The 17,402-nt window shown below is 47.2% G+C and overlaps 1 protein-coding gene across 1 annotated transcript in view; it reads left to right on the top strand.

Annotated features, from left to right (window-relative positions):
- The window catches only part of LOC144169598 (cell adhesion molecule 4-like), a 386,778-nt gene that overhangs the window by 314,894 nt on the left and 54,482 nt on the right, over window positions 1-17,402 (top strand). Inside the window, exon 2 of the mRNA XM_077698843.1 lies at window positions 7,672-7,880. Coding sequence (XP_077554969.1) covers window positions 7,672-7,880 — 209 coding nt within the window. The remainder of the gene's footprint in view (window positions 1-7,671; window positions 7,881-17,402) is intronic.

Genomic DNA, 17,402 nt, shown 5'->3' with positions numbered 1-17,402 from the left:
GTAAAAAAATGGCGAAGATAAAAAAAAACTCGCGTAGGGAGTAAATACGCTGAGAGGTTCGGTCGCCATTCGGTAATTAGCGCAGTCGGCTCTAGTTTCTCGCCAGCACCGGAGTGGGCTCGAGGAAGGGGTTACCTGCGACAAACCGATTAGAGGTAGCCCTGAGTAGATTGGCTGTTCGGTATGTACTTTGGCGAGTGAACTCATTGTCTTGCTTGTTTGTTTCCTTCGCTGGTTCCACCGGGAGGCCCTTCCTTACCCTCACGTGTCCCGGCCACAGCCCGCCACGGCTTAGAATGGCTTACCGATTCCCTTTTGTGTAGGCGCGGTTTGGTACAATGAGCCAGAGTGTAACTATTCACTCAAACTATGATAGCTCTGGACCCACTTAAGTAAATAACAAGAACCCACAAGAGATAACCAAAAAGAAAAACGAAGTATTGGCTCATTTGCGGCATAGCGGCCACCTGTAAAGATGGACGAAGCTGGCAAAAGATATTAATTTTCAGGTGAAATTTGTTTTATATGGCTCCCGCAATAAAATAAACATCTCGTTAATTTCAAATGTAAGTAATAGCTATGCAACGTTGTCAGTAGAAGTCGAGAAGATGTGAGGAATATACAGCACCAAACTTCAACATGCCCCTTCCTTATTTCTTGGCATTAACTCCAACCATTACGTAATGCTTGCTCTCCTACAAACAAGAATCGGCGAAACGTAGCGAATAATTTGATGTGAACATCGAATTGGGGCCAGAAACATCGCTAATTTTTTGAAAGAAGCCAAGTTGAAATAATATTTCTCCTGCTGGTTAGGAAAGTCTACCTCAACACAGATTGAGTATGCACACAGACTTAACCTGAATGCTTGTCTTTGCTACTCTGACGTTAATGCGTAGCTCTACTCAGATACATAATGCATTTCATTAACGTGAGAGAGACAACGTCACTTTGCAGTAGTTGGCAAGATTTACAAGGCTTTGTAGTCCTAACTATTCTACAATACCAAAAAATTAAGCGGGGCGTATTTTTGTGCTTTCGTTGAGTGCTCAAAATGTGCCTTGGCAGGCTTCGTAATATGATATCAAAAAAAAAAAAAAGAAAGGAAGGCAAGGAACGAACAATAAAAACATATACGGACGGTATATTGTAATGAAAAATTTTATGCAAGTACGCCCGACGTCTTCTGTAGAACACGCCCAACATGTCAAAAACAACACCCAGATGTTACAGCAAATTACAGAATTCGGTCACAAAACAGGTCTATATAAAGTAGTGTGATGGCGGATCGTTCAGCCCCTCTCTCAATGACCCCCCAAACACACCCTTTGTGGCTCCTGAACGGCTCCTTTTGGATACCCGGATGATTGTCATATTGGAGTGTCCTCTCCACTACTTCAACTGTGCATATGGTACCCCTATGGGCGTTCACAGTGCAAAGAAAGATTCATATCAACCATCTTCCCCTACCATTTATCACATGTTCCACAGCAGGGCCTATTGGCCTCCTAATAAAGTCATCCATTCCTTCCATTTGCGCGCGTAAAATTGCGCGCGCGTAAACAGATTTTTCACACTAAAAATAAGATAGGCAGGACGCCGAATAACTCATACGATTACTTTTATGCCGCTGTTTTTTTTTGTTCGTTGCGACGAAATAGCGATTACGCAACAATTTCCGAAATAAAATTGCGGAGAATCCTGTTTCATCGAACGGTGCCTTATAAAAAGACAATAATAACGGACAATGCTCCATTATTCTTGTCCTTAATAGGCGACACAGGACGCCTTTTAACTTTTTTTTTACCCTTCAATGATTGAACATTGCGTCATAGCGTCCCGCTGGAACTTTGAACATGGTTGCGACAGCATTGCTGAAGCAAACAATAGGCTGAGAAACAGAAGAGTAAAGCTATAAAAGAAAACTTCGATAAGTATTCACACGTCGCGGACCTAACATTTGTCGGTTAGTTGGGTAGCGTATTACTGTGCCTACTGTTATATTGCCGAATAGTCATACTTGAATAATTAAGGCTAGCATCTCGTGTTTATTTGAATAGGCACGGGTGTTTGTTTTCGTTCGTATCGTGCCAATAACTCCGGGCTCCGAGTATGTTGTCGCAACTTCTTTCGTAACATTTGAACACAGTGACGTCACCTAACGTCTCGTCAAACCGAATTGCGTAAAACGCCGTTTATTGAGTCTGTAGTTAACGGTACGCGGTCAGTGGCCCGAAAATCACTTACTACGGCCACTTGTGATCTCATGGCAGGATTTCGGTGTGTGGTATATCTTGATCTTATACAACAGTATTATAATACAAGTTATATTAATACAACAGTGAATTCCTGGAAAGCAGGTCATTGTGGTTCTCAACGAAGTCTGCCCCCCACGCAACCTTGTAGGGGTGCACTTTGTGTGCCTAGCGAACAATTCTGTACCCTTGTGACAAATGTATACATTAATCCCCAAATTCAGCGAAGCAGTCCCTCTCTCTTGTGGTGGTATCTTCACTAAACGATAATTTTTTCTCACCGAGCAAGGTTTTCGAAAGTAACAACAAATCAGACAGGGCTAAAGTATAGAGGGAGGGAGGAGTGAGGGGGAAGGGTTAAAGACCGCGTCAAAACAAAACACATGCGGTAAAACGTGCACATGTCCTGTTGTACTTCACTTTCGACAGGGAGGAGGGGGGGGGGAGCAAGTAATGCTGCTCCTGAAGCTTTTTTTCTTGCCTCCCTCATCTCAAAGGATGAGAATATAAAAGTATTATTAATTGTGTCATTGAGATGTGCGATTTACGGCACGGTGCGTTGCTTGTGCGCATTTCTTGTGCGCCAGTCTGGGACTTTTTTATTTCAGCCGCTCTTTGAAACAGGCCAAGTAACATTAAAGAATATTCCCGTCTCAATATTCTTAAGCTATGGCTTTGCCGTTGTGCAAGCCATCGATAATAATTTTCCTTGGCTGTCTCAAATAACATTTCTTATCACCTTCGAGGAGACAAAATTGTATTAGCTTTCTTTGGGCCACCGCTGCTTCCGCTCATGGATATTGGGGTGAATCCGTGTTTCATTCCCAATAACGCACTCCAGGGATATGCCCTATCACGTGTGCATTAGGTCCACGATCAACATTCACGGCCGCCCTCACGAACGTAACTTCTTATGTGCAATGCTCCAAGCAGAATTTTGTGCGCTGCTTCAGTTGATTTGATTGATTGATTGATTGATTGATTGATTGATTGATTGATTGATTGATTGATTGATTGATTGATTGATTGATTGATTGATTGATTGATTGATTGATTGATTGATTGATTGATTGAACTCGCCGACGCAACGCAGGAGATGAGGGGCGCCGTATTGGAGGGCTCCGGATTAATTTTGACCACCTGGGGATCTTTGACGTGCGCCGAAATCTCGTACACGGGCGTTTTTGCTTTTCGCCTCCATCTGTAAGCGAAATTCCTGCCATGCACATAATGTTTGTGGGCTGATATGAAATCTCGGGCCGTTATTAGTGCCTGTTCTGAGCTCGTCGCATCGCTGTCTGAGGAATTTGCGAGCAACTCATCTTTGTCAGCAACAATATACAGCCGATCCCGCCTTCACACGAGTGCGTCGAAGCGCCGTCGCTGCCGTCGCTCCTGCAGACGGCGGAGGAAGCCGCTTTTCCGGCGCGGTCCGCGATGCATCTCGGCATTGCACCCAGGCGCTCCGTCGACTCTCTCTGTGCGCAACGGGGCAACCAAAAATTGCCCTGTGACGGTTCGCCCCGGTTTATCGAGGACAGGTGGTGCGCATCAGTGCGGTTTATCGAAGATGTTATCAGTGATACTGAAGTACCGAACTTATCAAACCACCATCGTTAATTTTCGTCATGAATGTCGGTAGAATGTTTATGTTGAAAATAAATAAATAAATAAATAAATAAATAAATAAATAAATAAATAAATAAATAAATAAATAAATAAATAAATAAATAAATAAAAATAAATAAATAAATAAATAAATAAATAAATAAATAAATAAATAACACTAGGGCGCTTGATAATGCAGGTCCGGTCTGTGCCTCTCTCGTCCCGCAGGTGGGAAGTGGTATAATGATCCACACCCTCATTTCGCTATCTTCATCAGTGAAAAGGGAGATGAGAGTCCTGCTTAGGGGCAGCCACATGAGATGCGAACGTCCTTAACAAACAGCGTCTTAGACAAGCCTCGTCAATCACACCGAGCCGAGCCGTTCCTGTCCCATCAAAACTCCCTGTGCAGCTTCGGCATCCTTCTTTTTCATTTCTTTTCCATCTAGTTTCATCCAGGATCATTCCTCCGTCATTCTCGTTTATTCAGTCATCATTTTTATCCAAAAGCATTTCTTTTTATTCCATTCTAACGCCGGGTGATATATTTTCAGTATCAGCCGTCCAGCAAAGACTTGCCGGTTTCTACGTGTTACTTGTAGTCATTCCTCGAAACCGCTACAACTGCCCCACACTTAGCCAACATTCCAACTTTGTTTTGATGTCTCAAAGTGTGAGTGTGTCTTTTATGTGGCCTCGTTGACACTGTAGAACTCTTATCACGCCTGAGTGCTCAGATCTGTACTTAGTTTCTAACTGACGTATACCTACGACCTGTTTCGCTGTGGAAAGTGTGCAAAACTATATTTACTGGCAAAATTTTTACCACACAAGGGCGGCACGGCTCTCCAAGCTGTCCTACTGGTATGCAGCAAACTAGCAGCGAGCACAGTGAAAAAGCAGACACCATTAAAAGGGACCGATCCTTCGAGAGACTAAAGAAATGATGCGCGAAAGAAACGCAGCGTAAAAATGAGCGGTAAAAGACAAGTCACCGCGCGGCAAGCCGCATATGTGAAAGGAAAGCATGGAACCAAGACACTCCCCTTTTCCCTCGCCCTCCCTTTAGGAAAAAGAAAAGGCGGACAAGCGAACGGAACAAGCGAGGGTTGAGCAGCAGTTTTGATCCCGATAAGCCTCGATTCGAGCCAGCCAATTACCCTTAAAGCGATTAGGAACGGGAGAAAAATTGCGACGACCAGCTTCTTTATTGTATCAATCTATTACGCGCTGCTCCGTTGAAGAGCCAAGTGGGGAACGCACGCGTGCGCTTTGCTGCGGAAGCGCCTCTGATTCCTCGGGCCGAGTTTAGGCTCGCGCCGCTCTGCGGCCGCATTGTCAAAGTTTAACCATCGCTGTTCATTGCGGTTCAACAATGACGGCGATGGGGAGCAAGACACGGCGGCGGTCGGAGACGGGGGTGGGGGACTGTAAGACGAACGAGGCGGACGACGGGGCTTTTGCATCCACAGGGTGAAATAGAAGGATCAAGTGAAGCTCAAGTGATGTCTCCCATTGTGGCTCTTCGGGTTTTCTTCGCCATTGCTATTTTTTTCTGCGTATAGCAAAAACTGTACTAAGGAGCAATGAACTCTTCGTCCGCTATACTTGTTTGTTTCGGGTCCACTTCTCAAGGGACTTGTGTTGTCTTTTATAAGCCACAACTTGTCGTTTTAACGAAAGAAAATTTTACGCACGAGTCGCGGTACTGACAATTCCTTTTTTCTTTCCCGCTAACCCTTTCCCCCTCTCTTCCTTCCTCCCATAGGAAAGCCTCCCAAGAGACAGTACCACTGTTCTTCATCTCAATAATTTATTCCTTAAACTTTCACACAACCTCGCCAGCCATTCGTTTTCTAGCTTGCAATTTGTTTACTTTTTTAAAGAATAATTTTTAGCAAACTTGTTGCACCAAGAAAATAAAAGGGCCTTTATAAAACCTACGTGAAACTCATTTAACGCACGTCCTTCTCTATGATACTCATTCCGACCCCTTGCTTAACTTTATCGGACCCAGTAATCGGAATTCTGAAAAATTGGGGGGTAAACAACAACTTTCAAAATTTGTAAATTCAGTTAGATTAAGCTCATTTCTATGCCATTTCTGGCTCAACATGGGCTTCTTCTACCAACGCATTTGAAGAAAGCGAAGTTGCCATTACGCACCAATAGATGGCCAGAATCGTTCATGCATGTAGTCGACTGCTATTGCGTTTAATGTCCGTGTGAGATTCTCAAATGGTTTTGTGCTCGAAATTTGTTTGGAAAGAGTGGGGCCTACGAGACGCACATTTTGTCTTATACACGTTAAGTAAAGCAGCCCTAGCAGACAACGCATGCAAACATTGACACCGTGGTCAAAAATCTGCCCTGCTGATTTCATTTCGAGCTATGCTCTAAAACTTGGGGTCAACGCCATACCTTTCTTCATTTTTACGAGGCTTTGCAACCATCTTTTAAGCAGCTATGTGCTCCTAGTGCTCACTTTTTTTAAAGACGATAGTCTTTCTTGGGCTACTTAAACCCAGAAAGTTTGGTCTGTGTCTGTCTGTCTGTCTGTCCGTCTGTCTGTCTGTAACTCGATTCAGCCACCCGGCCAAAGTAAAATTCTTACTGCGCAATAGTCTTATATACTCACAGCCAAATGTAAACGTCTGAGCCCGGTTTATATGTTCATACTTGTCAACTTTGTTGAACAAGAACAAGGCATTACGCAAATATAAGACAGGAAATTAGTACACAAGGGATATTTACAGTGTTCCTTTATTAAAAAATTCCTGGGTGCTTGGTTTTTCGATAGCAAATTATATTCTACATCTACTGCAGAAAACCGCCACCTCCTGGCGGCATATGAAAAATCACGCGGCAACACCAACAAAAGGTTCCACTAGCTAGGTTCGACGTTCTGCTTGGAACGCACGTGGAGCACGGCCACGCGGCTCTATAAACCTTCTAGTCGGACGCCTCCATTCACGCGCGTCTCCGCCGTACTGCAGCGCTGGCATCGAGGAACCCGGCCTGTAGCAGTGGAACGCGGTAAATTCAAATTGCCTTGAGCAAACCTTTAGTGTGTTTACTTTTGGATGAGGGCGACGGAACAGGAACAGCATGAGAGGTGAGCGGGAAAGCGAAGGGGGGCATTTCCTTGGATGCCTACAAAGTGTATCGTCTTTTGACGACATTTGCAACAAAAGGAGCAGATACGCGGCCAATTTTTTTTTTTTTTTTTTGGGGGGGGGGGGGGGGGGATTTTCTAACCTGGAGTTGAGAAAAATTACAGGGAACGCTTAGATCTTTCCAAGGATCTGAAAGCGAAAGGAGTTAAAACGTTCTCTTGATCTGCTGCAGAACTTTTTGTTAAACTTTCATGTTACTCTCGTCGGGCCGCCGCTGCAGCTTCATCGATAGCCGCTTATTCCTGACGGCGGTTCGGACAAGACAAGCAGAATTTCGAGCTCCTTTATTCTCCTCCGCCGTGGCGTACTTTCTCGCTCTTCTCCGCCCGCGACTAGGCCCTTGTGCGTCGTCACCCATAGCGGTGAGAAATGAAGCTGTGTTTCCTCGCGTTGACGTTTAGCAGTCACGTCTAGAACGTTCTACAGCCCATCGCCCTTTCTCAGAGCCCTCCTCCGGTGCTGGTGTTTCCCTTTTCCGGTGCGCTCTCTGATTTATGGTGCCTCACAACGCGGCCTATAAACGTGGAGATCAGCCTTTCGCCTTAAAAAGCAAACACTGTTTCAGACATGCGTCCGGGTTGTGATCTTAGGCACTCACCGCTCGTTCCTCGTTTGTTCTTGCTTCTTCTCAGGAGGCGGTCTCTGCCTGCGGCTCGTGGACCTGCACGTGCCGGGGGCCGTGCGCAGTGGCGAGCCCGTTCAGCTGCGATGCGAGTACGACCTGGAAAGCGCCGAGCTCTACTCGGTCAAGTGGTACAAGAACAACGTCGAGTTCTACCGATACCTGCCCAGCGACGTGCCGCCGGGACAGTCTTACGAGCTCCTGGGAACCTTCGTCGACGTGAGTGGCCGTCTGTGTGTCAGCCGGAATTCGGCTCTTGTCGCGATGACACTTTCCCAAACAGAGGCAGCGGGTGGACTTAATTTTGTAAAGTGATGCTAACTAACTGGCTGACTAACTAACCATCTAGCTAACTAACCAACCAACCAACCAACCAACCAACCAACCAACCAACCAACCAACCAGATAGCTAACCAGAAAAACATCCCCCTCGCGAGGGGCACGATCAAATGCACAGCATTTCCGAGGGGGTGCGCCGGCAAGTCGTATGGATTACGTATTGGTTGTTGGTTTTCTTGTTACACGCTGCACGTCATCAAATTTGCGGTGGGCTACAGCGGGGCGTCCCGGCAGCACGAGACGCGACCAGCGCTGCTGGTCTCTCGATCATAGTCTCGATCGCGGGACCTGTGTCGCCATCTTGCGGAGGCGCGTGACAACTTATGGCGGGTCTCTCGATCATAGTCTCGATCGCGGAACCTGTGTCGCCATCTTGCGGAGGCGCGTGACAACTTATGGCGCTTTCGAAACAAACCATAAATGAGTGAAGGATATAAGGCGCTATCGGTGCATCGAAATCCGTGTTGGTTGCGTGGCTCAATCGGTAGTGCGCCCGGCACTTGCCGTTCCGCCCGCGGCGTCATGGGTTCGAATCCGGGCGCCGGAAACTGTTGTTTCTTTTATAGTGTAGTGGCCTGGCTGCGGACTAGGCCGAACGCCGCGTGACATTGTGAGTTACTAAAATGCTATGCATTTAAAACTCATTCACTCACTAAATAACTAACTATCGAACTGACTAACTCGCAAACTAACTAATGAGACATGCTTGTATACTTATTTTCAGTACCACGTAATACGTGTCTCTAATTTACGAAAGAAGGAACTAAACAAGTGACTAGCTCAGCATTCCTATCACTCTCATATACAAATGCATCAATATCATCAACAGTAGCTGTGGAGTAAGCAGGGGCGGCTTTGGCGGTGGTTTTCGCACTGTTGCCAGCTATTCCCCACAACCTGTTAGCGTCGGAACACTGGCATATATTCGCTTCTTTCGCCATCGCTGCCTAGCTTAGCTTTTCACGCCTGCGGTATGCTCAGCTGTGATTGGGAGAGTAGCAAAAGGGGGAGCAAGTATGCAGCACCACTATGCAACACCACGCGGGAACAAACAAACACCGTTGTACAGGGTGGAGACAACCTTTGAACGGTCCCGTGCCGCCGCAATTAGGCCAACGGGCTCAACGCGTTATTCTTTTCGTTTCCCACGAGACCTAGCAACGGGAAACAGACAATATGATTCAAACTTCTTCAGTAAACCGCGTTGCGGCGATAATTTTAGCGCGGTTTTGACACAATGACTTGCTTCGGCGGCGAGCGAGCAACCGAAAATGGCGGCGCCAGCGTATACGCGTCTCTACCCTGTACGGCGGATGCGTGAATGAAGGTACTCTAGGCTGCAGAGCGGTCGGTTCCTGTGATGTCATTTGGGACCACGAAAACGCACGATTGAGCGGGAAAATCAAAATTTTAACCTAAATTGTTTAATTTCTCAGTGAATAAAGCACCGTCTGTATCCGGACAAGCGCTGGGGGCACTATAAAACACGAAATCTTTCGAATAAAACCAACTTGCATTTTCTTTTCATGGCTCCTTTAAACAGACCAAACAGCTCAGAACAACGAAATACAAGAAGGGCGGTACGAACGGACACAGAACTGCGTTGTGTCTGTTGTCTGTGTCGTTGTTCTGCGCTGTTTATTCTTTTTAATAAGGGCTTATATTGCCCCGTGATTTAAAATCATTGATGCATGAAAGCACCATGTAATATATTACTGGCTCGAATCTGCATTATTTCGTCGTCCCTAAATTATTTTTCCCCTTCACAACAAAAACAAAGCTTATTTACACCATGCAAAAAGCAACAAAAATAAGAGGCCATAAAAACGTAGACCCGCGGGCCCACACCAGATCGTTCTTACAGGACAGAATCTGAATGCAGCATATTAAAAATAATCCGGCGGCAGGCCTGCGTGTCGCTGTTACAGTTGTTAACTACGTAGCAAACGAACTATAAATTAGGCCAAGTTACACTGTATATGCTGCATTGTTTTTGTTGGATGCACTCAATGTTCTACGATGTGGTTTTCTTTTACATAAAGGTTCCACTATTGCTTATATAGGTATGAACACCTTTGGAGATAAACGTTGTTGCTCTTTGAAAGGAAATATATTACGCATAAACAAGCGAAATCTCCTGTTTCTATTAGTCTTAAGGGTATCATGGTTCCTTTCGTACGAATGACGGTATGCCGGCACTGAAAATGTCAGATGACGCCATCCCTGCTAACAATAATGTCACAATACCATAGGGGGAACAAAGGTCACTATTACCCCTGGCAGGAGAGGTAGCCAAGTACAAAATACCTACACGCGAAGTGCACTAACGCTAGGCAGGAACAGAAGGGAGTAAGCAGACGCGAGAACAGGAGCGATAATCGAGTGAGCCGCTTATCATTCTGTTCGCGCCGCGCGACCCCGACGTAACGACAAAGCTAGCTTCCCGCCGTGTCGCGCTATTACTGCGCAGTGCTTGTGCCTTCTAAGCGTGCCTGCTTTCATTTAGTCAAGGAGGACCAGCACTTAAGAACACGGCATCGCTCCAGCTCCTCCGTTCCCGCTTCTTTTTGGCTGAGTGGCTACAGCAATGTTCTGCTTGAGCTCAAGGTCGTGGGTTCGATCCCGACCGTAGTGACTGCTTTCTAAGGGGAGGCGGAAAGCGAGACACTCCTGTGTATTGCTATTTCGGCGCACGTTTAAGATGCCCGAATGGCCAAAATTAAGCTGCAGCCTTTCACTACGGCCCTTTATATTACCCCCGTGTATATTCGGCGCGTTTTTGAATGTTTTTGTTTGTTTGTTTGTGCTTCTTCCTCGAGTCGTATTCTCATGTTTCGTATTGAAGGCTATTGTGGTATACTCTGGTGTGTACTGGGCCGCCGAGGAGACCATAAAAAACTTTTTCCTCGCCCCATGTACGTGACGTCATTCTCGTTGCGTCGGCCAGGCATTCCTTCCAACAGGCATCGAAGAAACCATGTCGTAAATGAATTTGCAAAGTGCGTTCTTAAATGAAGGCATGACATGTGACGTTTGCCCCTGAGCCTGCTTATCCGCCCGTGCAGCTCATGCAACTTGGCAGGTCGTAAAGCACCCGAAGAAAGCCCTCGCACGTGCCTTGTCGCGTGCGCCACAGCTGCACAAAAGAGAGAGAGAGAGAGAGAGAGAGAGAGAGAGAGAGAGAGAGAGAGAGAGAGAGAGAGAGAGAGAGAGAGAGAGAGAGAGAGAGAGAGAGAGAGAGAGAGAGAGAGAGAGAGAGAGAGAGAGAGAGAGAGAACCTCGAGTCATCGGCATCGGCGCGAGCCTGCCACAGATCGCGAGCTAGCATGTTTGTGCACCTCGTGTTCGCTATGCGCCCTCTGTTATTATGGTTTCGTACTCCTCTCCTCGTCCAGCTACTCGGCGGAGGTACGCCGCAATTAGGAGGAATAAATGCCCCGGGGGCCAGCGCGACGCCAGGGGCGTGGCGCCACTACCCCCGTTGCCCCACTAATTAATGACAGCGCTCTCGGAACCAAAAGCACGGGCGGGGTGCCAGGCCTCAGCCGTGGCTTTCATCCCCTCTGGGTGACCAACCCTGTGCATCCCATCATTCGCTCGATCGTCACTACCTGCGTTCAGTTGCCTGCGAAGATACCGTAGCCAAGCTCGTTGATGCAGGCTACTTCGATGTGTGCACGCTCGTATGCTGGGACGGCAACGCCTTGAAGTGTTGAGTCTTTTTTTTTTTTTTCACTACCCACTTTCATTCCGACCAAACTTATCATTCCCTACCAGGTTGTAGTCGCCACAATATAGCGAAGGTCCTTACTACAAGTAGAAATGCGCCTGAGACACAACGTTCCCAAAGGCGAAGTAAAATTCAGATCAAAGATGAGGGCACATGGCGAGCCCTCCTCCGGTTTTTTTTTTTTTTTCTCCTAACCTCCTAGTATGTGATGTAGTACCTATGCAGAGTATATCAACTATGGAAGACGAAGTGAACGGCTTAATGATCGAAGGAGCAAGCGACGCCTACACCCCTTCCCACTGCTCGCCCCCTACCCGCAGCTTGTGCATGGCCGAGGCGCATCGTTCATCGTTGTACGTTGTTAGAGCAGTTTTATTTTTTTATTTTTTGTTGTGTAAGCATTGCTTGCCGAGAACCCCAGCCTCAAAAAGTGTAATACGTTGTATCTAGGCAACAATGTGTACGTGGAGAAGTGAAGATATTTTATCGCTATAATATTTTAAATGTAATTTACATGTCGTAGGAAGAAAACATCAAAACAATAAATACTTGAGCTGAACTACCAAAATAAGAAAGGTATAAAGTTTTCATCCAAAATTGTCGTTTGTTCCCAACACCCAAAAAAAGAAAAACGCAGTCAGAAAATGGCAAAAAAGTCCAATTTTGTAATTACAGAAAGGTACAAAAAAAAAACCATCGATGTTGCGTTTCAAGCCGGATATTCAAAATTTCCCTCAGCCACAAAAGTTCGCGTAACAGGGGTAAACAGATGCGAAAATCAGATGCCCTTTTGTACTTGTGTTATTTAGTGTGTGTCGGGAACTCTCACTTCTCAACTGCCATTGAGAATTATTCATAAAACTGTCGTTAAAGGGGCCCTAAAAGAAGTTTTGCCGATGCATGAGTGTTCGCATTTTCAAATAAATCAATGTCCTGGTAATCAACTCCTTGAAGAATTTTGTTAAAGCGATGCGTATTAGTGAAGTTATTGCAAATCAAAACATTGCATTTTCGCCCGCGCCGCGATTCCCCCTGGTACCCTCGTTTCGTCCACCTCCTTTTACCTCGCGACCGTAACTGCCCATGATGCCTCGCTTCTCGGTGATGTCTGCGAAAACTTCCGCTTACGGGCGCCCTTTGCTGCTGCGATATTCTGCACCGCACAATTGCTCTGGGACGGGGCCTCTGAGTTTTAAATGCAGAGCATTTCAGTTACTCACGATGTCACCCGCGTTGACGTCCGTCGTAGTCCGCACCGTCGTTGTCCGCACCCCTCCCCCTACACTATATTAAAAAAAAATACTATCCGGCGCCTGGTTTCGATCCCTCGACCCTGCGGGCGGAACGCAATGTACATGGTGCTCTACCCACTGCGCCACAAAGCCGACACAGAATGGGAGGCTACGAACGCACCTTATATCCTTGACTCATTCAAACTACGTCAAGAAGGTGCTGATACAACGCATTCACTACCACCACCTCCCCAAACACTAAACGTTAACGCAATACACCCACCCCCTATGCGACGCATTTACTCGAGTCCCCCTCGCGGGGAGATGGGCCCAATTTTCTGCGTTCCGTTTGTACCGTTTTTTTTTTGTCATGTTGCTTATGAATCCTGCAACCCGCTGACGAAAAAGAAAAAGCAACACCCCGTGGGGATTCGAACCGGTGACACTGACTGAGCGCGCGCAAAGCTTTAGTCCGGTCCGCCACAAAATATCTGGAGATTGTGGTGACATAACCTGTAGACTACATTGATTACCCCACCCATCGATGCTTTCAATCTGATTTCAAAGATTCGTGGCTGGTTAACTGAACACTTATTGAATAATAGTTGCACAGTAAGGTTCCATGACGCCTCCACCATAGCTGGAACATGCGGGAACGTGGTCTCTGTGCTTTTGTTTTACGCTTTACGCTTAAAACTTTGGTCGATATTGATTCCTTATTACCCAATAAATCTACCGTAACTCCTCTTCTGCTTTTAACTGAGCCCATATTTTCAATAAGCGTACCTGGTCGCACACGAATGAGCAGTTCGCAACTCTGGGGAACAAATTGTCGCCAAAGCGTACGGCCTAAGCGTCGTAAGTCTAAATACGGATCGCATGTGTTCAGCTGTATAAACTTCATGGACCTTGCAATATTTATTACACTCTAGGAACTAACAGAACCTAGCCGCATTCATTACGACAGGGATGTTGTCTGGGCGCAGTTTTCCCTTCTCGATCGATTCCCGGTGACTGTTTGGCCGATCGGTGTTGTCGGCGTCTTTGGCCAGCGATCCAGACACATCACGCGGGCTTTCGATCGGCCGGCGTGTTCGTGTCGCCGTCGGCGTCGTGCAACAAGGCAGTCTGCCAACTCGAACGTCGGTGTCGCCGTCGTGTCATCATCGTGTCGGCCTAGCCAACGTGCCTTAAAGAGAAGCGTGGTAATAGAGTAAAAGAGATAAATGTGGATGAACACGATAGTATTAAGCGTGCTGCAGAAATCCCTAATTAACCAAAGGCGCCGCCGCGACCAGTCGACGCTGAGCGGACGGCGCTTCTCTTTGCCCGAAGTGAGAGAAAAAGTCGTCCAGTCTCAAGATTTCTGCTTCTTGGCGCACATGGGACAATATATGCCTTACTACAAGCGGGAAGATGTGGGAGCCCAAAAACACCCTGGAAAGGGTGGGAACGCGGCAACAAACTTTGCAACGAGAGTGCGAGCTTTCCGCTGCACGTAAAAATGTTATACTTTGCACAGATGACGTTGACCACCCGATTGCGTTAGTTCATTTAGTATGGTCAGACGCCTTTCAGGACCCCTTTAATCGGCCTTTCTAGATGGCGAAAATTGGCTTTCCATTAGCGCACCACCGAGCAACCTGCAAAGAGCCCAAATTTTTGCTCTCGACCATTTCAAACGTTGTCAACAAACAGGTCGCTGATAAGCCGACAGGACACCCTTAGCAACATGCACATGATTCGACTTGACCGTACACGTCGCGAACATGGTTGCGTGTACTGATAAAGCCTTACTTCAAAAAAGGACAAGAGGAAGGGGCAACAAAAACAAACGCAGCTGCCCTGAGTAAAGAAGAGGGTGGTAGTTCACCGTGGCTGCTATGGGCACGCATAAACTGGCCTCCGTATGGGAACAAAGAGGCGCCGCTTACACCTCATGCATAATATGCAGGAAGCCCTTCCGTTTACGAGCAGGCCGGCGAGTGTGCATCCATTCTTTTTTCCCTCTTTTCATTGCGCCTTCGACCCTTCCGTTAACCCCAGCGAGCCTTTCCCTTCCTCTCGGCTCGCAGTAAATATCGCGGCTGTCCCAATCAGACCCTATTTTCGCGGAACATATACTCCCTCTCGCGAGACCCTACCGCAGGGAGAATATATGGTTGCTTTCCAGCTTTTCCTTCCCTTTCGCTCTCCTCCTTCACTGTTTTTATCGCTTGTTTTGGCCTCCTAGAAGCAACCGCGTGGCTGACCTCGCTGATATTGGGCGACTTGTGCGTCGTCCTCGCTTGATCGCGACGTCGTTAGAGCGGTCACAGTGGCGGGACCTCGCCGCGACGAGGCCACAAGGTTCGGACGCGTGGATCGGTCGTCGCGCGTCGGGGGGAACGGATTGACACCTCATTAACATAATGTTTATTTCGAGCGGTTCCCTGTAGTACTGGCTCTTTGATACGGATCTACGGCCCTTACATTAACATACCACATCAACACGTCCCGTGCGACGTAAGCGAGTGTGGTAGCCAGAGTGCATCGATACGAGCGCACGGCCCACCAAGGACGTCGCAAATGAGGCTGGAAGTCAATAACGACGTCTGCGAGAAATGCATACACAGAAGAAAATGGGTCTGTTGGCCCTTCAAACAAAATACACTTGTCTGACAGTACTTGCCGTCAAACTAATCGCTGCGTTTAGACACGACTGAATCAAGCACCGAATAAAGCGAAATACAAAAGAGGCGCTAGAAGCGTTTTCAGTACTTGTACTTTAGTCTGCGTTATCCACTTGCGCCTTTTACGTGTATGATCGTGTCTTTATAAGGAGCAAGCCTTAGTACCCACCGACAGAGAGCGAACAGTGATGTTCCGTATTGGGGGTGAAAATTCATATTTCTAAGTTCAAAAATTCCCCATTTCTAGCTATCTTTCCCGCGAGTTTCTCAAAAATTACATGCGAATTTCCCTGCGTTCTCTTTTAGATGCGACTGCATCTCATTCTCTCGCCTTGTCCCTCCATACGGCGTTGTTGTTGTCAGTCCACACCCCTCCCCCATTCTCCTCGCCGCGCGAGCTGCGCTCTCCGCCGCTCACCCCCTCTCCTCTCCGATAGCGAACACTCTCTCGCGAGGGGCGTTGGATTGGATTCGATTGGCTTGGCTTGGCTTGGCTTGGCTTGGTTTAGATTGGATTGGATTGGATTGGATTTGGATTGGATTGGATTAAAGTGGATTGTGTTGGATTGTGTTGCGTCATAGCTGCGCCACGTTGCGTCATAGCCGCGGTCGTTCCAGCACTGGCGTTCCGATTTCCATCGATGCGTTGAATGGAGCCTAACAATTCTGCTATCGCCCGCGCAACCGTAACAAGCACAGATCACTGTGATAACAGGAATGCTAGCACCACTGAAGACAAGGCTGCGAAGCGGCGTGAACGTGATGCAGAACGCAAACGATTGAAGCGAGCAGCCGATTCCGAACTTCGTAAACGTGATACCGAACTCAAACGGTTGAAGGGAGCAGCCGATGCTCGCTGTGGCGTCGCATCTCCACAGGGTTCCCCTCGCGGGAAGGTGGGGTAATTTTGTTTGCAGCTGATCGATCTTTACGTGGATTCCTGTTCGGTTTGGGTTATTAGCTAGAGCCACCTACGTCTACTTTACATAGCCTTCCGCACGCAGACGTCGTTCAGGGAATCAGAGTTTCAGCGTTAACCATATCTGCCGTCAAGTTATGCTGAATTGATTTAGTTTTATGCGCCTACGTTTAGGACTTTACGAAATTATTTTGCCTTTTTTAATTATTTAGCTCAGCGCCAGGACTGCCGGTGCCATCTCTTGTTGACAGGACGTGGTCTAAGGCGCACCCGAAATACTCTTTTGTATATTGGTCAGGAATACATGCGAACAGGCTCCAGCTCTTGAGCCGCCGTTACTTCATGCTTTACTAGTTCTTCCTCGTGGAGTATTCTTTCCTCTATGCACCCTCCTGTTTTAGAAACCGGAATGGAAGCGGTCTTGGGTGCTTGCGGCTTGCGGGAACACTACACTCTTAGGCAAAAAGGACTAAAATAGGGACTAAAATACAGCCGTTAGTCTTCGCGGGCGACCGTTCATTTTCAAGGGGAGTATCTGCGGCACAGTACGTGCCGTGTGCATAAATTCGGACTAACTGTTCGTCCCCGCCGATCTATAAGGAGTAACGGGAAGACGAAACGCATGCAGTTAGTCTCTTTGCTGCGTTGTTAATCCCCTAATGGCGTCGTCGTTGCCCTTTCGCGCATATGTCTGCGAATAGTTTTATATTTCCAAAACACAAGGCATTGCACTCACTGGGTGCTTTAGATGGTGCCACGGGAGAAAATATTGATGTTCGTTATAAGAAAATCGCCCAGGGTTAGTAGAGCGGCGGGTAATGGCAAGGAGCGGCGAAACGCGATTGTCAT

Source organism: Haemaphysalis longicornis, unplaced genomic scaffold, assembly GCF_048455015.1.
Source record: "Haemaphysalis longicornis isolate Haplotype H1 unplaced genomic scaffold, Haemaphysalis longicornis Haplotype H1 scaffold_2, whole genome shotgun sequence".
Taxonomy (NCBI): Eukaryota; Metazoa; Arthropoda; class Arachnida; order Ixodida; family Ixodidae; genus Haemaphysalis; species Haemaphysalis longicornis.
The sequence above is the reverse complement of the archived record's forward strand: the minus strand, read 5'-3'. Positions and strand labels throughout refer to the sequence as shown.